This window comes from Hylobates moloch, unplaced genomic scaffold, assembly GCF_009828535.3.
Source record: "Hylobates moloch isolate HMO894 unplaced genomic scaffold, HMol_V3 SCAFFOLD_6, whole genome shotgun sequence".
Lineage (NCBI taxonomy): Eukaryota > Metazoa > Chordata > Mammalia > Primates > Hylobatidae > Hylobates > Hylobates moloch.
Window position 1 is genome coordinate 128,620,637 of NW_026652281.1, and position 22,291 is coordinate 128,642,927.

The 22,291-nt window shown below is 46.0% G+C and overlaps 1 protein-coding gene across 4 annotated transcripts in view; it reads right to left on the bottom strand.

Moving 5' to 3' along the window:
• FAT2 (FAT atypical cadherin 2) overlaps positions 1–22,291 on the bottom strand; it is an 85,975-nt gene that overhangs the window by 51,737 nt on the left and 11,947 nt on the right. For all 4 annotated transcript variants that reach the window (XM_058440050.1, XM_032158398.2, XM_058440051.1 and 1 more), the window contains exons 2-4: positions 8,512–11,790; positions 6,193–6,507; positions 470–528 (exon numbers count right to left, since the gene is read on the bottom strand). In XM_058440050.1, coding sequence (XP_058296033.1) covers positions 470–528; positions 6,193–6,507; positions 8,512–11,770 — 3,633 coding nt within the window. In that variant the 5' untranslated portion in view covers positions 11,771–11,790. The remainder of the gene's footprint in view (positions 1–469; positions 529–6,192; positions 6,508–8,511; positions 11,791–22,291) is intronic.

Here is a 22,291-nt window from a genome sequence, read left to right on the forward strand (position 1 = left end):
GAATAGGCACCAGGAATGCCTATGTGATTTTAGAGGCATCCTAGAAAGAGCACAGATCTAGAAGGCAAAGGTCTGGTTTTCATCCTGGCTCTGCTACTGACCTAGTGTTTGACCGAGAATGATTCTGTCTCCCTGAGCCAGGAGGGATGGACTGGGCTTGATAAGTACATATCACACATGTACTGCTCCCCTCTCCTTCACTCCCTGCAGGCATCACTAATCAATCAATGGTGTCTACCCAGCCTGGGCACAGTTTCAGACTCCTTCCCTTCTCCGTGCTGAGGAGCTAGCAAAGATCCAAGGATCATCCAGCAAGGTTCACCTCACATATATCTTCCTCCCTGAACCCAGACCATCCTCAGCCACAGTGCTAGACATGCACGTGGCTCCAAGGCCTAACGTGGCTCCACAAATCACCTTCTGTAGGAGGCATTCAAACCCAGCGGATGGATTCACCACCATTACTTACCTCCAGGATGTGTTCATCCTTGTTCTCTCTGTCCAGCTGCTGGGCTGTAGATAGGAGACCTGGGAGAGAGATGATAGGGGAGAGACATGAGTAAAAGGCTTTCAGGGCCACTTTACTGAGGCAACTTCAAGAATTACATTCAAATCTCAGATAAGAATTCTTCTGATCTTTGAAGAACACGTAAAGATCATCCCCGACTTAGGATAGTTCAACTTAAATTTCCTACTTTATCATGGTGTGGAAGTGATACACATTCAGTACAAACCATACTTCAAGTACCCATACATTCTGTTTTTTACTTTCACTTCAGTATTCAAATACTGAAGCACTGAGTACAAATACTGAAATGTCAAAATATTTAATACTTTATTATAAAATAGGCTTTATGTGAGATGATTTTGCCCCCTGTAGGCTAATGCAAGTGTTCTGAGCGCATACGAGGTAGGCAAGGCTAAGCTATGATGTTCTGTAGGTTCGGTGTTTAAACACAGTTTAGTCTTACAGCATTTTCAACTTATGATGGATCTATTGGAATATGACCTCACTGTAGGCTGAGGAGCATCAGAACACTAAGGGGAAATGAAACTCGGGGGAAAGGAAGGGGGAAGTGAGGAGCTGGGAGAGAACAGCAGAGATAATGTGTCAGGTGAAGTTCCCAGCTACTTCCTGCTTTCTCTATTAGGCAGGGGTGATACATCAAAACTTCAGCAATCGGCCCACCATGAGCAGCCTCCCCAGTCAGGATGGTTGCCAGCTGGAAGCAACCAGTAGGGTTACTGGTGCACAAGGGTCAATGTCAGCACTGCTGTGATGCAGTTTTGGTTCCTTGTCACTAAAATCTATGGAACATGTTTGCATCTGGATGTCTTCTGCTCATCATTCATTCCCTCTTCTTTTAATAAACAAACCCCAGTTCTCCTGAGGGGAAACCAGGAGAATTAGGTTCTAATTAGGAATTAGAAGCGTTCCTAGTTTTAGTCCTTCATTATCTGGGGTGAGGCTGACCCACCTGGGGAGAAGTTTATAGCCCAAGGATAGCCAGTCAGCACAGACTATCCCCCTGGCCCTTGCAACTGGCTCTGCAATAGACAAGGGACCAGTCTGCCTGATAAGAATCCATTCTGGGACTTTTGCAAGAGCTCTAGAAAGAGACTTTTTCTGCTGCTGTGCTGAGAGAACAGGAGGAAGCCTGACAGCAACAAGACGAGGGACTCCTGAGGCTAGACCCACTCAGAGAAAATGAGGCCAAGAGATAAGCAGAGGCAGCACCTTCATTACATTATTCCAATGCTGGCTACAGCTGTGCCTGCAGCCATATTATGTCTGGAATTTTCTGTAAAGTAAGAAAACAAATGTCTTTTATTGCCTCAGCCAATCTGCATTGGGTTTCTATCTTTACATCTGAAAAAGTCCTGACAACCAATTCAATTCTGAGAATTCATATGTTGGGATAGGAGTGGCTTACGGATCATGGTGAGGCTGGGAAAGCATTCAGGGTCTTTGGGATTGGGAGGCCTCCAGGAAGGACACTACCTCCTGCCTCAGCCTCTCCTTTCCCCTCCTATGGCCCTGCCAACCCCCAACTCCAGCCTCAGGTTCCTTACAGGGGACCCACTAATCCCCTCTGTACCTCGCCTTGACTCCAGGAAGCTCCTGCTTATTTCTCCCAACCTTATTTCAACCCCAGCCTCCTCTGCAAAAGGAGTTGAATTGGCTGACCTTTAACATCTTTCTGGCTTAAGTTCTGAACTTCTCATCCCACTTTAAGGAATGTATTCTAAGGAAATCAGTGCATACATCTGGGAAGATGAGTTCACACGGTGTTCACCTGAGTCACATTTTAAAAAGCCAATAATTGGACACAATCCATATAAGGGAAGAGTTGTATACATTTTACATAAAAAGAAATCTTAAGCAACTATTCAAAATACATTCTGTAGATGGGGAAATGCTGCACACAATATATTGTTGAGTAAAAAAGGCAGCTTGTCGCCTGGGCATGGTGGCTCACACCTGTAATCCCAGCACTTTGGGAGGCCAAAGCAGGCGGATCACCTGAGGTAAGGAGTTCAAGACCAGCCTGACCAATGTGGTGAAACTTTGTCTCTACGAAAAATACAAAAAAATTAGCTGGATGTTGTGGCGTGTGCCTGTAGTCCCAGCCACTAGGGAGGCTGAGACAGGAGAATTGCTTGAACCCAGGAGGCAGAGGTTGCAGTGAGCCAAGATAGAAGGCTTACCTGCCCCTATTCTCATCCTCATCCTCCTCTCTGAAGTCAGTATCAGGGTTCCCAGGAAGTGCCTGAATAGAATGGGGACATAGCAGAACCACCTCCATAGGGCTGTGTGCATGTTCACTAAGGTGCATAGAAAACCCCTCTCACCCTTCCTGGATAAGGTGGCGCTCAGTGGACTTCACTCTTACCATTTTTCTCCTCCAAACAAATGTTTCCCCAACACCCTATCTCAGACCCATATATGACCCTTCATCTTCCCACATCCAACAGTTTTCTGACTGTTGTTGATTCCACCTCTGATAGATTCCTGATCTTTAACTCCTCTTATCCTGAGTCACCACAATCTAGGTCTTGCCCCAGCTGCCTTTCCATCTTCATCTTCCTCTTCTTCCCTCCTGCAGCATCAAAGAACCAATCCTTTTGGAACCCTCACATGCACAGGCATTCAGCTAAGCTCTTTCTATAGCTCTGTATATTAACTCATTTAATCCTCACAACAGCCCGGGTGTTCTCTGTTATAATCTCCATTTCACTGGTGAGAAAACTCAAGCATAGAGCAGGTAACCCACTTTCCCAAGATCTCATTATTTATAAGTGGTGGAACTGAGATAAACCTTGAGAAAGTCCATCTACTTGCATGTCTTCAACAAGATCAGGGTCTTCCTCCCTCTCAGATAGCACCTGTGTCATCATCCTCGCCCATTTGCTCTCCCAGACTGCTGCCTCTCAAAATCCTCCCACCCTCCAGCTCAGCATAACCACCCCTGTTCCGTGAAGCCCTTGCAGATCCACCACCCAGAGCAGCTTCCTCCTTCTTCTGAGTGGCCAGGGCACTGTATCTACACATATTTTACAATGTTATGCCCTTTCAAACTGGTTCTATCGTGTTTATATCCAAATCTTCATGCTCCTAATGGACTGAATTTCTCAAGACCTGAAACTGTGTTTTATTTATCTTCATATAACTCCACGGCACATTGTTTAGAAGCCTAGTAAGGTCAGACACCTTTAAACATTTGCTGAGTATGTGAATGAATCTTGGGCTTAACAAAACATTGTGGATGCTGGCAGAGACTCATCCATTTAGCAATTATTTGGTGAGCTCCTACTGTGTGACAGGTACTGAAGAATTATGGTGGCACCAACAGTTTGGGTCCCTTTTCTCAGGGAACTTTGAAGTCTAGTGAGGGACACAGATGATTAATGGGATAATCACACAAGTGAATATAACGTCCTGTAGGATAAACGTCGCAAAAAGGAGTAAGTGGTGCTGGAAAGTGTGTTAGGGTATCAGGAAAAACTTCTCTAAGGAAAGAACAGCTAGGTTGGAATCTGAAAGAAGAGCGGGAATTAACCAGACAAAAGGATTGAAGAGTCGCCTGTTAGAGAGAATGGCACATGCGAAGTCCTGCGTGGAGGGGCCCGGACTGAGGCAGGCCATGTGACTGGAACATGGGGAGGGGCAGCAGGAGAGGGGCAAGATGAGGCCAGAGAGGTCAGAAAGGACAGACCAGGCATGACTTTGTAGGACACAGCAGAATCTTTCTCTTTTTTTTTTTTTTTCTGAGACAGGCTCTTGTTCTGTCACCCAGTCTGGAGACCAGTGATGTGATCATGGCTCACTGCAGCCTCAACCTCCCAGGCTCTGCAGCCTCAACCTCCCAGGCTCAAGCCATCTTGCTACCTCAGCCTCCTGAGTAGCTGGGACTTCAGGTGCACACCATCACACCAGGCTAATTTTTGTATGTTTTGTACAGATGGGATTTCGCCATGTTGCCCAGGCAGCTCTTGAACTCCTGGGCTCAAGCGATCCTCCTGCCTCGGCCTCCCCAAGTGCTGGGATCACAGGTGTGAGCCACTGTGTCTGGCTTACTGACTTTATCTTAAGGGCACAGGGAAGCCATACAAGGCATCCAAGTAGGGAAGTGGGACAGAGTAATGGTGGTGGTGAGAAAGGTGGGCTGGGGGCGCATTGGTGATTTGTTCTACTTTTGAAAATGTTCATGCTTATAAAGATTTCTTCCTTTCAACTGCAGGAAGGCTAAGAACATCTCTGCCCTCTAGGGCATTTTGCCAGACCTGCTGTCAGGGAACTGTTGATAGTAAACAGAACAATGATTTGGAAGAAGCTGAGAAGTTAATGCCTTAGGTGAGAGATCTCTTCCCAGTCCTGAAGAGGGAGGGACAGGGCAGGCCCAGGTAGAGAGCCAGCTTCAGCCTGTTTTCCAGGAGAAAAGCATCCTCCTTCTAGAACTACTCCACACCCTGAGGTCAAAGGTTAACAGGAAAGGTTGGCAATAAATGTTACCAGGCAAATAGGCACTTATATCTCACCCACCCCTCTGTCTGCTCCAGGACTCCCAGCGTCATCCTCCTCCTGGTTACCTTTTGTCTTAAGAATAAAGGGACTGCATTCTTCCTTTCCTCCAATCTCACCAGGTTCCATCCTTCTCTGACAAGAGTAAATTGTTGGAGACGGAAAACAGGATGTTGGGTTCAGTGGGGAATATGTCAGCCTTCTTTACAATCGGATTGTTGTTCATCCCCCAAGAGGAAGATGAGGCTTTAAGAAGTGTCTGCAGCAACCAGACCCAGCTCTCACACTGCAGCACCAAGGAAAGCCAGGCAGGTGGTGTCAATGAGGGACGCAGGCTGGGAATAACACAACAGGGGATGGCAGGACCTGCAGGGACCAGAGCATCTGTGCCAGGTCTACAAAGGGAGCGGCTGTTGGCTCTGGGCCACTGTAGCCCAGAGGGACTGTGAAGACAGGGTGCCCCGACCCTTCCATTTTTAAAGAACAACCAGAAATCTGGCACGTTTTGTGGAATTTTCTAATTTTATGTGTTGGCTGCAACTTAAAAATAATTGTTTAAAGCTTAAGCAAATCAAACAAAACACCTCTATGGGCAATTTCTGACTCACTGTTGCCAGCTTCCAACGTCTGGATTTCTCCCAGCCATCCACCATCCTTGTCCCAGAAGGCTTTGGGCAGGTGCTCCTGAGATGGTTGACAACATAAGTGGATTCACATTGCCAACACTCTGGGCGGGGTTGAGATCAGTCTGGAACTAGGGTTAAGGGATTCAACCTGTGGCTCATGACTCAGGAGAGAGTCAGATTGGGACCACTTGGAGGTCTGAACTAGTCTCAGGTTGACCAATCGGCAACCTGCTTGGTTTCCTTGGGCCCCAAGGAAAGAAACGTGAAGACAGATCCTTTTCATTTTCACACAGAGATGGACTTTGTAGAACAGCATTGTCAAATGTTAGTACACATTTGAAACACATCAGAATCCCCTGCATATCTTGTGAAAACACGGATTGCTGGGCCTCACCCTCGAAATTTTGATTCAGTGGGCTTAGGGTGGGGCTGGAGAATTTGAATTTCCAAGTTCACAGTAATGCTGATGGTGCTGATTTGGGCCCACAATTTGAGAACCACCATTGTAGAGATCCCTGTTCACCCAGCTTTTTGGATCCTTACCTGTAACAGGGTGAATCATAAAGAATCCCATGTGGTTCCCACTGGTGATGTTGAAGGTCAGCTTCCCTTTGGAGCTGGAGTCTGGGTCCCAGGCATCCAGTTGAAGCACAGAGGTGCCCACGGGAGCATCCTCCTGGATGGAGGGGTAGAACACAGCTTGGGACATCTGGGGTGGGTTGTCATTGGCATCCGTAACCTCAATGTAGACTTCAGTTACAGAAGAGAGGGGCACAGAACCTCTGTCCACTGCTAATACCGTCAACCAGTAGTAAGATGCAAATTCTCGGTCCAGGGGTGCCAGAGTCTGAATCATTCCTGGGGACAGTAAGTCAGCAAACCCAAAATGCTTTAGAGCTCAAAGTGGCTTTAGAAATCACCCTTACCCACCATTCCCCAAACTGCACTGTGGAAAGGATATTAATAAGTAGATTTTCTATGAAAAGAAGGAACTGCTTCTACCAATATAATGTAGGAGGTGCTGAGTTGAACACAGGGGAATTAATGTCCTTATTCTAGAACCTCTCAGAGCCTTCCTCTGCTAAAATGGACCCATGCCTTTAGCAGGTGAGCATATTTAGGGTTTTCAGAAGACAGTGGTAGTTTATCTACTTTCTCTTGACTACTTAAACCCAAGTTCCATTGATCTATTTCACATTCTGTAAGTGAGGTTTTCTTATATTTGTCCTTAAACTGTTTCCTTCACACTTTATGTCCTGGTAGATAATCAATTTCAGGGTTAGGAATTTGATGAATAAATTGCCATTCCCTTCTCCATCATTTTCATGATTTTAAGGGGCTGAGCTTCATTTTTTAGTTCATTCCCTCCACAAATTGCTTACGATGGGCTAGCACTGTTCTAGAAGTTGAGGGTCCAAGAACGAGTAAAAGAAGCTTACACCTCAAGCTCTCTTGGATCATGCTGTACTGGCAGGGCCTGTGTGAGAGGGCGTGGCCCATGCTCACAGCCATTGCATGACAGAGACAACCGCTGGGGAAACTGAGGCTCAGAGAGGGAGCATGACTTGACCAAGATCATGTAGCAAGTATGTGGAAGAACTGGGTCTGGGATTGACTCTCAATCTAATGCTCTTTCTAATTAAACAGCTTAATTAGATCAAGCTGTTTTCTTTCAGTGGCTGGCATTAAGAGACAAAAGTTGCTGAAAGCCAACATTGAGAACAAGTTATTACAACTTAGTTTTGGTGGAAATAAATCCTCTGCCAAATTGCAAACTCCTTGAAGGCAGTGATCTGCCTTTATTCACCTTGGATCTCTCCCAGGTACCTATCTTAGGGCCTTACCAGTAGTGGGCACTCAAACAGTGCTGACTTACACTTACTTTCCTTGAAACTTACAAAAAGGAATGTGGTTATGTCACCTTTTTGGAGAGCAATTTGGAAATACTTATTAACACAGAAAATGCACATTATCCTATGACCTAGAAACTTCATTTTTAAGAATTTTTCGGCTGGGCATGGTGGCTCATGCCTGTAGTCCTAGCACTTTGGGAGGCCAAGACGGGTGGATCACCTGAGGTCAGGAGGTTGAGACCAGCCTGGCTGGCCAACATGGCGAAAATCGTCTCTACTAAAAATACAAAAGTTAGCCGGGCATGGTGGTGGGTGCCTGTAATTCCAGCTACTTTCGGGAGCCTAAGGCAGGAGAATCGCTTGAACTCGGGGGACGGAGGTTGCAATGAGCCGAGATCGAACCACTTCACTCCAGCCTGGGTGACAGAGCAAGACTCCATCTCAAAAAAAGAAAAGAATTTTTTTCTGTAGAGACTCAGGCATGTAAGTAAAAGTATATAAATAAGAATATTACACCTATATGGTAGAATAATATGTGGCAAATTAAAACAAATGAACTGACAAAATGTCTTGATGTTATATGACATGAAAAAAGTAAATTTTAGAATAGTGTCTATTATACTGTATTTTCATAATAATAAAATGAACAATATATGATATATAAGATACAAAGAAAGAAACTTTAGAAGATTATAGACCAAATTATTAATAAAGATTATATCTGGGGTGATGGAACATGGGGGAGCATTCATTTTTAAATTTTATATAAAAAATTTATAATCAGATGTATTACTTTTATAAACAGAATATGTAATATATGTGCATATATGTGTATGTGTATATGCACATATATAGACATATATTCCCAGTAAAAACAAATTAAAAATAAAATACACAGGAAAAAGAATCCCTATTTATTGCCTTTCATTTCAGCCTGCAGGCTGACTTCTTTTTCCTTCAGCCCATCTACCCCAGGCCCTGGCACCCCATCCTACCCCACCCCCAGTACCTGTGTCTTGGTTGATGCTGAAGGCTGCGAGTCCAGTGCCAGCACGCAGGAAGTACTGGAGCTCCCCATCCAAGCCACTGTCATCGTCCTGGGCAGCCACTACTATCACCTGAGTTCCCGAGGGGCTGTTCTCCTGCACCTGGCCCTGGTGCACGAAGGAGGCAAAGTGGGGAGGGTGGAGATTCTCATTCACATCCAGGACAATCACTTCCACATGGCAGAGAGTCCTGCGGGCTAGGGGCCTCCCACTATCACTGGCCCACAGGCTCAGATTGTACCCAGCTCGCCTCTCAAAGTCCAGCTCTCTCTCCAGAATGAGCGCCCCTGTCATCAGGTCCACCCGGAAGGTCCCATGGGCGCCATCCATCAGAACAAAGCGCACTTCACCTGCAGGGCCCAGGTCGGGATCAGAGGCATCCAGAAACGTCAAGACAGTCCCAGGGGGCAGGTCCTCTGGGACCTTCAGCCTGTTGCGTTCTGTGATGCACTGGGGAGAGTTGTCGTTGACATCCTCCAATGTGATTATCAGGTCAGTGACAGAGAAGAGCTGGTGGCCCTTGCTGGGCTGATCCCTGGCCTCCACCTTGAGTATGTACCGAGGCTCTGATTCGCGGTCCAGGTGTCCTGTAACAACCAGTTCCCCAGTGAGAGGGTGGAGGGAGAACTTCTCTGTGGGGCTTAGCAGGGTGTAGCGAACCCTGCCATTGTCTTCTGAGTCAGCATCTTTGGTTGTCAGCTCTGCAATTGTGGTTCCAACTTCTGTGTCCTCTGAGATGGTTAACTGGTACCCACCAGGAGGAAATCTGGGTGCGTTGTCATTCCAGTCTTTCACATTCACTGTCAGCAGCTTCCAGGAGGACTTCTGGGGTGTGCCCAGGTCATATACTGTTACGTTGAGGATGTAGAAATTGGTGGCTTCATAGTCCAAGGGAGCAGCTACAGTGAGCAGCCCTGTCTCCAGCTCTATGTCAAAGCAGCCCTCCTCATTGCCATCTGCAATCACATAGACCAGTTTGCCATTAAAACCAGCATCAGGGTCGGTGGCTGCTAGGCGGGCCAAGGGGGTGTTGATAGGGACACTCTCAAGGACATCAATGGATTGGGGGAAGTGGTCCTCAAACTGCGGGGTGTAATGATTAATCTGATATGTGCTTAAAGAAGTGAATTCTTCGTCACTGGACTCCTGGTTCTGAAGCCCAATAGAGTGGAGGATAGTCTTTGTGAATTGTGTCAATACCCCTGTTTTATCACATGTTACAGGAACTTCAAAATGAGGGTACTTCACCACAGTAATATTCAAAGTCGTGGGTGAGGCATAGTTTTTGCCATCTGAGGCTGTAATTTTCAGGGAATAACTGGTGGGTTGACCAGCAGTAAGATTGATAAAAGGGCGTTTGAGGGATATCACTCCGGAGAAATGATTTAGATCAAAATACCCTAGTTCATTGCCTGATACGATCTCGTATTTTAGGTTCTGAAGCTCATCCACATCTATGGCTGACATAGTCATTATCGATTTCCCTACTGGCCAGTCTTGGTGGATAGACCCTGTGCAGTTGACTTCTTCAAACATAGGCTGGTTGTCATTCAAGTTCCTGAGCTGAAGAAAAATGGACACTTCCTTCTCCCGGCGAAAAGGGGATCCCCAGTCTGATGCTCTTACCCGGAAGGTATAAATTCTTTTCATGAGTTCATAGTCCATGGGTTTGGAGGTGGAGATGATCCCCAGGTAAGGGTCAATAGAAAATGGCAAAGCTTTTGGTCCAGCAATGGAATAGGTGACATATCCATTTTCCCCATGATCCCAGTCAGTGGCAGTCACAGCCAAAACACTGGTGCCTGGAGGGATGTTCTCATCCAAGGTGCCATCATAGGAAGACCTGTTGAAGAGGGGGGCATGGTTGTTGCAGTCCACAATGTCAATGACCACCGTGGTGGAGGCCTGGCCCGGTGAGGTTCTGATGTGTAGCTGATAGTGGGCTCTGTCGTGGAAGTCCATGAGCTTTGTGGTGGTGAGCAACCCAGTTCGAGCATTAAGTTTAAATCCTACATTCTCTGAAGATGGCTTTAGAACATACTGCAGGTTGGGGAAGGCTGGGGTGACTCTCACCATCACCACGCGGCTGCCAGGAGGGGAAAACTCACTAAGCTGCACTCTGTAAACAGCCTTCTCGAACTTGAGGGAAGACAATTTGGAAGGTGGTAGGTGAAACCCCCTGATCTGGGAATAAAAATAAGGGCTGCTCCCACTCCTGGCCTGGAGGCTGAGGTTGAACCCATGAAGGTACTCCATCCAGTTGATGTCTTTGACAGACACCAAACTGAACTCATTGCTCCGGGCATAAGACTTGATGGCTTTGAAGTGCTTTCCAGGGTCACCACCAACAACTTCCACTGACTCCACTTCAGCTCCTGAGCTATTTGCATCGACCAGTACAGTGGCATAAGTGGTACCATCATTGCTGTCTGGTGGAGTCACCACCACTGAAGCAATGGCTGGGGGCTTCCTGAGGGCAGGCTCCACATGAACCACAAGTGCAGCCAGGCTGCCAAACCCATTGCCCTCAGAGATTTTCCGCATGCGGTCCACAGCTAGCACCTGGAGCTCATGCTTCCCTCGCCAGGTGACGTTAAGCTTCCCAGCCACAGTGACCACGCCGCTGGTGGGATGGATGGCAAACATCTCTGACCTTGTGTTAAAGGCATAATAGAACTCAGCATTCTGGCCTAGATCAGCATCTGTGGCAGTCACCTTGCAGATGGGGCTCTTCAGGGGCATGTCCTCAGAGATGGTGACTCTGTACGAAGGTGGAGAGAAGAGAGGCTTCAGGTCATTCTGGTCCAGGATGTAGACCACCACGCGGGTCAAAGCTTCCAACTCCAAGGTCTTCTCTGTGGCTTGGATGATGAGGGTGTAGCTGTCTCGCACCTCTCTGTTCAGAAGAGCTGTGTTGCTGCTCTTTGTCCTTATTCTTAGGAAGCAGAAGTTGCCCACCACATACTCCTCAGTTTTAAATACATTGGCCACATCCCCAGAGATGATCCGGTACCTCACTGCCCACTGTGGCTCCGCGAGGTAGATGCCCATTTTCTCGAAGCTCTCCACATAGGTCTTGGGAGAAGAATTTTCATAGATGGTGGCATTGTAATGGGAGTGTGTGAAGTGCCAAGCAGAGGAGGAGAGAATCCCTTCCAGAGGCTTCTCACAGGTCGCACAATGGAGCAAGAACATGGCAAAACCCAGCAGGGCAATAGTCATGGTGGAAAACTCCCGAAACCCTGGGCAGAAATAAAAGACAGGGCGCAAGTTAGGAAAAAAAAATGGTTTCTACTGCTGTGGTTCTTAACTGGAGGTGATTTTGACCCTCAAGGGACACTTGGCAATGTCTGAAGATACTTTCGGCTGTCCCAGCTTGGGGGTGGTGGTGCTAATGGCATCTGGCAGGTAGAGGCTGGGGATACTGCTAAACAACCTACAATGCATAGGACAGTGCCTTTGTATGAGTCAGTTCTCACACTGAGAATAAAGACATACCTGAGCCTGGGTAATTTATAAAGGAATGAGGTTTAATGGACTCACCGTTCCACATGACTGGGGAGGCCCCACAATCATGGCAGAAGGCAAAGGAAAAGCAAAGGCATATCTTACTTAGCAGCAGGCAAGTGAGCGTGGGCAGGGGAACTCCGCTTTATAAAACCATCAGATCTCATAAGACTTATTCACTATCACGAGAACAGCACAGGAAAAACACACCCCCATAATTCAATTACCTCCCACTGGATACCTCCCATGATACTGGGGGATTATGGGAGCTACAATTCAAGATGAGATTTGGGTGGGAACACAGCCAAACTGTATCAGCCCTGCAACAGAATTATCCAGCCCCAATGTCAATAGTGCCATGGTTGAGAAACCCCGTGGCTGAAGAATAGCTGACTAGTTCAAAATGCTCTCTCAAAGGCACTCAGCAGCTAGAACACAGTCCTCAACTCTTACTTTTTTTTCCCAAAAACTTTCTGTGACTCCTTGGGTGATGGTGAGATAGTACCAACTCTTAGCCAGGAACCAAGTTTAGCAATCTGGTTCTAAACTACTATTCTCTCTCTCCTTCCTACAAGGCCTTTCCACTAGGGCTGAGCTCTAGCCAAACTGAGCTGTTTCCACACATGCAGAGGCTGCAGGAAAGCAAAGTGACCAAGATCCCAGGCCTGGCGTCAGGCTGCCTGGCTCTCAGCCCTGCCTCTGTCATTTGCTAGATAGGTGACTTTTAGAGCAAGTTATTTAACCTCGATGAGCCTTCATTTGACCTTCTGTGGAATAAGGATAAGAAAATCATCAATCTCATAGGATTGTTGTGAAAATTCAGTGAAATAATAAAGGTAAATGACTTATTAGAGTGCCTAGTTTATTGTCAGTTCTAATTTAATATCAGCCATTATTGATAATAGGAAACTAAGGTTCATAAAAGGAAGGGAGCTGCCCAGGGCCTTATAGCTAGTGGGAGCTCCTTGCACAGACCAGGGTTGCCTCCCTGCCCCAGTCCTATTTATACCTGTTTCACCACATGTCCCTTATAGACAGGGCATGACTGACTCATCTTGTGACCTGGAACATGAAAACTCCCAGGCTCCTGGAATGTCTGAGTTGAAATGGACATTAGAGATGATGGGGTTCTGTCCCTGCTTTTCATCATAGATGAGTATAGATGGGGAAATAGAGCCCCAAAGTCGAGATCAGTCAAGCTCCAAGTCACACAGTGTGTGGCCGGGTAAGAACTAGTCCCTGGGAGTTAGTTCTTGTTGAACTAATAATAAATAAATGCTTTGCCTCTCTTAGACCCTTGCTGTTTCCCACAGAGCCCATCCCTGAATTCCAGCCTGGGTGAAAATGTGAGACTCACCAGGGCCAAGGATGGGGCAAGGGGCAGGAGAAGCGGGGCAGGGTTTGGAAGGGCCATGTGTAGGGCTGGTGCACCAGGCTGATGCCTGGCTTGCCCCTGGGAGCCTTGATTCCTAGGAGTTTCGTGGCTGCCAGCCAGATGTGCTGGAGCATTCTTGGATGAAACTGGCCAGACCTGATTTTCCAGTTGCCTTGCTCTTCAAAGCCAAGGAAGAGTTAAACTTCCAAGGCAAAGGGGGAAGGAGAGGCTTGGAGCCGTGTCTTGCCAGAGTCCTGTATGAACTGGGCACAGGGTTCCCCAAGATCGTGCTGACAGCATCCCGAGATAAGAGGCAAGAATAGAAAAGTCTGCCTAAATCGGGGTCTGAAGGCCTGTGACAGAAAATAATTTCAATGTGTCCCACCCTTCAAGCTTCCCTACCACCTGCCTCCCGACTTGAGATTCTGTTGGTGGTGCCCTAAGCTCAGGCACCTCAGAAAAGAGAGGGCAGGAAGGAGGCAGATTCTTCATTCGAGGTCTGAAAGCTAGTGGCAGAAAGAGCTGCTGTACATTTCCCACTCTGCCTGCCCCCTGCTGTCCCTCCATGCTTAGGGCTGCAGCCCATAGTGGGGCCAGCCCCAGGCAAAAGCCACACTCACCCTACCCCTGACCCAGCCCCCATAAGCAGAAGGGGACCCCTGAGTCATTCGGCCCCCAACCCCTGCAGGATGGCATTGCTTTTGAAGTTGAAACCCCAAGGGAAAATGAGTCCTCACCCCAGTCCCAGGTCCACTGGCTCCACAGCTCTATGAGCCCAGGGTGCACGCAGCCTCCCAGCCCTGCCTGCCCTGCTGTGTGGAGAGCTTCCTGTTCACCGGGTCAGCACCCGTGTTGGGCAGGCCCCAGCAAGATACTCTGCTCCATGGCTGCACCGGCACCTTGCAGCGCAGGCGCCGTTAAGATGAGCTGTAGGGAAGGGGAAGGGGAGGGGTCTCCCTGGAGGAGGATAAAATGCAGAGAGAATGCACCCTTGGATGGTGGCTTGGTGCCCATGGCCTGCCCAGGCTGTAGGACCTGCACACCTGGGGAGTAGTTTGCTGAGGGCGGGAACAGTGTCTGCACAGCTGTTTCCTGGCCCCAGGTTTAGATGAGCGAACAAGCTTGCAGGGCACAGAGGCATGTTGGGCTCCTTGTACTACCTTTCTAGTTCACGACACCCAGGGACCACTATTTTAAAACATCTTGTGTAAACATACATCAATTCATATGACTTACCTGCTTAACGTTTTCCAGTGGCTTCCCATAGCACTTAGATTAAAATAGAAACTCCTTGCCCTGGCCTAGAAGGCTCTGCACCACCTGGGCCCATCTACTTCTCCAGTTCACAAGCTGCAGCCATGTAAAACCCGGACCTGCCTCGGGGCCTTTGCACTTACTGCCTCCCTTAAGTTCTCACATGAATAGTTCCTTCTTGTCATTCAGTTTTCAGCTTAAATGTCACCTCCTGAGCCCCTGTTTGGAGTAGGCTTCCTGTCAATTCCCCTCTTTATCACTTTGCCCTATTTTCTTCAGGACATATATCACCACCCAATATTTTCTTGTTTATTTGTTTAATGACTGTCTTCATGGACTCCACGAACAGAGGAGCTCTGTGTATCTTATTCACAGATGAATTCCCTAGTGCCTAGAACAGTGCCTGGTATAGAACCAGGCTCAATCAATACTAGTTGAAAAATGGAAGAATCTAGACTTAGGAAACACAGTGACAGAATGAACGCTGAAAGAGCCTTTCATGATCATTCCTTCCTTTTGGAAGCTGGAAAATAAAGTCCCAAAGAAAGAAGGAGACTTGCCCAAAGTCACAGGGTGAGAATTAGAGCCAGGTTCTTTCCTCCTGACTGTGCTTCTGGAAAGAGCTGTGGTCATTTACGAATCTGACTGTTTGACTTGAAATCACAGCTCTACCACTTGCTACCTGTTCAACCTTAGAAAGTTACTCAATATCCCTGAACCTCAGCTTTTTCATCTGTGAGAGAGGGCTATTAAGAGTACTGCATTCATATTCATAGGGTTTTATGGAGACTACATAAGATCATGCACGTTAATGTACTCAGCACAGTGCCTGGTATGTAGACAAAACTCAAGACATATTCGTTATTAGATTTTAATGCCAAGGCAGAATCAAAGCCTGGGCTGGGTTGAGGGTGGGGTCCGCTGAAGCCTCTGGAGAAGGTCCAGCCTGTGCCCCAACACAGCAGGAAGCCACTGGTCTCTGGTCGAGTCTAAGCTTGCTGGCCTAGCCACAGACTGTTCCGGGAAGCTGCGAGCAGGCGCTTGTCTGGGGTGGGGCCTCATGCTCCTTGGCTCCTCAGGCCCAGAAAGAGACCTGCATCTGAGTGAATGTGCACATTTACAAGAGGGCACACATGCATACTCAGTAGTCAATTTTTTGAATAATTGTGTGGGTACATTATTTCTGTGTCTACCTGGCCATGAATGGACCCTTTTAGGATATATGTATGAACCAACTCTGCCTCCATGTAACTCCTAGCCCCATTTCAAAGATGTGAAAGGCAGGAGAAGGTGGTTAACAACACACAGGCTCTGGTCGTGTGACCTTGGGCAAATGGCTTGCCTTCTCTGATCCTTAGTTTACCTACTTCCTCAGATCATTTCAAGAATGAAAATTAGTTAATGCACATAAGTGCTGAGCACAATGCGTGATACAGTTTTCAACAAATATTACCCAGTAATACTACTTTTTAGCACCTGGCTTATACTATTAACTGTTGAGTTTGTGGATAATAAAAACTTTCAGGCCAGGTGCAGTGGCTCATGCCTGTGATCTCAGGACTTTGGGAGGCCAAGCAGGGTGGATCACAAGGTCGGGAGATGAAGACCATCCTGGCCAACATGGTGAAACTCCGTCTCTACTAAAAATACAAAAGTTAGCCAGGCGCAGTGGCATGTGCCTATAATCCTAGCTACTTGGGAGGCTGAGGCAGGAGAATTGCTTGAACCAGGGAGTTGGAGGTTGCAGTGAGCCGAGATCGCGCCACTGCACTCCAGCCTGGCAACAGAGCAGGACTCCATCACAAAACAAAACAAAACAAAACAAAAAACACTTTCAGACAAATTATTCCATCATCCCTGATCTCTGCTTGTGCAGGCTGATTTTCTGCAGCTTAGTGCTGTAGGGCTTTAAAGAGACTGTGATTGAGTTCACCCTGTGTTTCAGCTCTCTACTCCAGCTTCTCAGGATCTTGATTCCGACATTCAGAAACCTGATAATTGTAATACTCATGTGTTTATCCAACTCACTGATGACATTCTAGGTACCTGCTAGTCAAGTCTTAGCCACTGAAATAATTTCTCTTCTTAGTAGTAGGGAGTCAGTCATTGATGGTTTTTGAGAAGCAGAACCAGGACAGGGCTACATCACTGGGATGAGTAATCTGACATTAGACCAAGAAAGGGATTTTCGCATTCAAGTCTCCCACTCTGGTGTGGATAGGGCTTGAACACCAGCTCTATTGGTTTAAGACAACTGGAATTCACTGAGGGTAGAGAGACTTAATTTACTTCCAAGAAACTTGGATGAACATGTGAGTCATTTGTTAGTTTGTAGGCAGCCACTGTCAGATTCTCATATAACAAAACAAATAACTGGATGTGGCCAGGAGAGGAGCCAGTGGCTTGAGCCATTGATGGGTCCTGTGACTTGAGAATGCCACAGAATCTCTCCTGGGCCTCAATTTGCCTGTCTGTAAAATGGAGATAATAATAGCTCCTCCTACCTACTTCCCAGGACTGCAGGGAAAACCGATAATTTGACAGTCAGTGAAAGCACAGGGAGGAAAGATGCAGAGTAACACCTCATTAGAACCAATAATGGCGCAGTAAACGGCAGTCTGAAGTATCAGCTGGCAGAGAGGCCATCTTAGGGGGGTTGACTGTAAAAGTCAGGCCTGTCCTAGTCTGGAATTAGAAATGACTACAAAGGAAATCCTTACCTAGGATGTGGATGAAAGAGAGCTGGGACATGAGGTCCCGTTATTTATTAGTATTTTTTTATTATTGATGACAAAAATTATTCTGTCTTACATCTGTATGATAATCTATACATTTTCAAGTAAGCATTTGCATGTGTTATCTCACTTGGTCTTCGGGTAGAGTATGCAGTACTCGACAGAATTAAAAGTTAAGAAAGCGGGCTCTGGAATCAGACAGACCTGGTTTCAAATCCCAGCTCTCAGTTTGTCAACTGTGTGGCCCTGGGTAGTTATTTAACCTTGCTGATTTCAGCCAAAGGGAGAAGATAATGGTGCTTACCTCATGGAGTTGTTGAGAAGGCTGAATGAGTTAAAGTACGGCAAATATACTAGCACTGGAGCACACTCAGTACCAGTTAGTGATGTAACATCATCATCTGTACTATGACATTCATTACTCTGAATCTGTAACTGTGAAACTGAGGCTTGGATAAGTTGAAGACTGTGCCCAGGTTCACTCATCTAGTAGGTGATGGATGCAAGCACCAGCACAGAATAAGAATCCACATTCTAAGAGGAGAGACATCCCAGAGGCCTGGAGTAGCTGGAGCTCACTCTAGAGCTGCACTTCCCAGCAGAACTTTCTGCAGTGATGAAGTGTTCTGTCTCTGTGCTGTCCAGGGTGGGAGCCACAAGCCATGCATGGCTGGCTACTGAGCACTTGAAATGCAGCTAGTACAATTGAGGAGTTGAGTTTTTCATTTTATCCTATTTTAATTAACTTAAATTTTAAAAGACACATGTGACCTGTGTCTACCACATTGGACAGCCCAGCTCCAAAGAGCACGGCATAGGAACCACAGGATTCATGAGATTCAGAGAAGAATGCTGGGTCCACTCATCTATAAGGCAGAGCGGGCATACCGAGGACCCAGGACTACACATACTATTAAAGCAGAATGAAAAGGGAGAATCTCTTAAGAAAAATTGAGATCTTAATATGTGGGCTAGAAAGATACGGAAGGGAAAAAGCTAAAATTCATGTATATTTAGCAGTATGGTGTAGGAACAAGGGGGTATTTTTAAAATGGTTGGCTTTTGGAATGAGTATGTCCCCAAATTATGTCTTAGAGGAGGATGGGAATGATCTGAGGGAGCAAACTGGGATATATTATCCGGAACAGTGGCCTCAACTATTAATGCATATTAGAATTACCAGGAGAACATTTAAAAACAGCTTTGCACTCACCCCTAGTTTAAATCAATTAAGTTATACTATAGGTTTTTGGGTTTTTAAACATCTTTTCAGGAATGAGGACTACTGTAGAAAGTTACTATAGTCAATAAATTATTGAGAATTTCCTTTAAAATTTGAAAATTGAATCAATAATAAATGTTTTAGTTTATTTTAAATACAAAAGAAAGAAAAACTTTTAGGTTGAAGAGTTTGGATATATAATAACACAGGTACGTCTCACTTAATGATGGTAATACATTCTGAGAAATATGTCATTATTTGAACCAGAATAAAAACTGTAAGTGAAAGAATGGTGACATTCTAGGTACCTGCTAGTCAAGTCTTAGCCACTGAAATAATTTCTCTCCTTAGTAGTAGGGAGAGAAATGGAACACACTCAGTACCAGTTAGTGATGTACCATCATCATCTGTACTATGACATTCATTACTCTGAATCTGTAACTGTGAAGTTGAGGCTTAGATAATTTGAAGACTGTGACCATTCATGGTTTTTGAGAAGTTTGCACAAGTTTGTTATGGTGCAAACATGGAGTGCACTTACACAAACCTAGATGGTGAAGCTTACTACACACCTAGGCTATGTGGTACAGCCTATTGCTCCTAGGATACAAACCTGTACAGTATCCTACTCTACTGAATACTGTAGGTGATTGTAACACAATGGTAAGTATTTGTGTATCTAAACATAGAAAAGGTACAGTAAAAGTATGGTATTAAAATTTTATGAGACCACTCTCATATATGCAGTCCCACACTGACCAAAATGTCATGATGTGGTACATGACTATATATGCATCTTTATACCAATGCTGTCATAGAACATAATTTTTAATGTATGACTTCATAATTATCATTTATAATTGTTTCATGGAAGAAGGGGCCCACAAAGACTAAGATGTTTAGAGCTCTCAAAAGTCATAGTATGACCCTGGAGAAATGAATATTTGAAGGAAGAAAAGGGCTTCCAGTGGCCTGGGCTTTGGGGAAGAAAAGGAACAAAGTGGGGGATGTGAAGAAAGTGTTTTATTATTGAGCTTCCTCTACCAAAGTCATTCATTCATTCATTTAATACTGACTGAGGGCCTGCCCTGTGCCAGGCATCTAGAGCAGAGAACAAGAGAGATGAGGTTTCTGCTCTTGTGGGTATTGTATTCTAGTAGCAGAGAGAGACAATAAACAAGAAAATATTGACTGTGTCTGGTGATGAAAAGCGATATAAAGAAACGTCATGTGGGGCAAGGGGTAGAGCACGGAGGGGAGATGCTATTTTTTAAAGGAGAGTCAGGAAGTCCTATATGACAAGGTGACATTTGGGCAGGGAGTGAACAGAGTGAGGAAGAGAGCCAGAGAGCTATCTTTAGGAAGAGAGTTCCAGACAGAACAGGCAACGCAAAGACCCTGAGATGTCAGCAAGGAAACGCTGCTGTGGGTCTTCGAGTTTGCAGATCCTGATACTCAGTGAGGCCCAGAGAGAGGAAGAGGCGTGTCTGGGGTCTCTTCCTCTTAGGGCTGTCTATATGGATCTATGAGCTTTGCATTTGCAGCTGAAAAATCCCTAAGCCAGAGAGGACCTTAGAACTGGAGGGCCTGGGGTGGCAGGGAGGGAAGGGAGGAATCCTGAGGGGTCAACGACTCTAGCCCCACTTCTTCTGGGGCTCTCCGGTAGGAGGAGTTTGTTAGATGAAAACCATTAAAATCCATGAAAAGGGAAAGGTGAAAAAAAAAAAAAAAGATCAAAGCCAACTCCAGCTTAGCAGAACACTGCCTGGTATTTATTCATTAGAAGTTCTAAACACAAAACAGGGGAAAGGGGGATCCTCCCTTAGGTTCTAGGTGGGGAAGGTTGTGCCCTGATAGACTCTCCAGGAGGACCAGAAAGCTTCTTTCAGATGCAGAAGAGAACAAAATGCAAAGGCCAGAATGTCCCTGCTGAATGGGCCTCATTTTGTGGGGTGCTTACTCTCCTGTGGTTCTTGCCACTTCGATCCAACGGAATCCTTTGCAAAAGGATGAGTTTTCAAACACAGACCTCAAGTCCCAACTGGGGTAACCTTGAATAACTTGATCTCTGAGCCTATGTTTCTCTTCACCTTTGAAAGAGAGATGCTTAAAGCCACAATTAGATTATGTTGGGATGACTATTATCAAAAAGACAAGAGATAACAGCTGTTGAAGAGGATGTGGATAAAAGGGAACCATCAGACACTGTGGGTGGAAATGCAAATTAGTACAGCCATTACGGAAAACAGTATGGACGTTCCCCAGAAAATAAAAGATAGAACTACCACATGCTCCAGCAACCCCACCACTGGGTATATATCCAAAGGAAATGAAATCAGTATGTCAAAGAGATACCTGCACGCCCGTGTTTACTGCATTATTCACAATAGCCAAGATATGGAATTACCCTAAATGTCCATCAGCAGATGAATGAATAAGGAAAATATGGACTATATACACAAGAGAATGTCATTCAGCCTTAAAAGGTGGGTAAATTTTGTCAATTGTGACAGCACGTATGAACCTGGAGGACATTATGTTAAGGGAAATAAGCCAAGTACATAAGGGCAAATACTGCAAATACTTTTTTAGAAACCTCATATACTCACTTCTTTTTTTTTTTTTTTTTTGAGACAGAGTCTCGCTCTGTTGCCCAGGCTGGAGTGCAGTGGCGCAGTCTCGGCTCACTGTAAGCTCTGCCTCCCGGGTTCACGCCATTCTCCTGCCTCAGCCTCTCCGAGTAGCTGGGACTACAGGCGCCCGCCACCACGCCCGGCTAATTTTTTGTATTTTTAATAGAGACGGGGTTTCACTGTGGTCTCGATCTCCTGACCTCGTGATCCGCCCGCCTCGGCCTCCCAAAGTGCTGGGATTACAAGCGTGAGCCACCGAGCCCGGCCCTCATATACTCACTTCTGTGTGAACTCTAAAAAGGTTAAACTCATAGAAACAGTGAATAGAATGATGGTTACCAGTGGCTGGGGTGAGGGTGGGGATTGGGGAGATGGTCAAAGAATACAAAACTTCCATTTGGAGTTGAAAAGTTCCTAAGCCAGAGGGAAGACCAGGAACACAGGGCTTGGGGTAGGAGGGAGGGAAAGTAGGAATTCTGAGGGACCAACAAATCCAGCCCCACTTCTGGGGCTCTCTGGTTGGAAGGGAAGTAAGTTCAAGAGATCTATTGTACAACATGGTAACTATAATTAATAAATACATTGTATATTGTACTTGAAAATTGCTAAGAGAATACATTTGAAATGTTGTCATCACAAAAAAATAAGCATGTAGGGGCCAGGCATGGTGGCTCATACCTGTAATACCAGAGCTTTGGGAGGCCAAGGCAGGGGGATTGCTTGAAGCCAGAAGTTTGAGACCAGCTTAGCCAACATATCGAGATCCCATCTCTACAAAACATTTAAAAATTAGCCAGGTGTGGTGGTTTGCATCTGTAATCCCAGCTACTCAGGAGGCTGAGGTGGGAGGATTGCTTGAGCCCAGGAGTTTGAGGCTGCAGTGAACAATGATCACACCACTACACTCCAGCCTGGGTGACAGAGCAAGACCCTATCTCTAAAAATAAATAAATAAATAAATAAATAAATAAATAAATAAATAAATAAATAATTTTAAAAAGGCATATGAGTTAATGG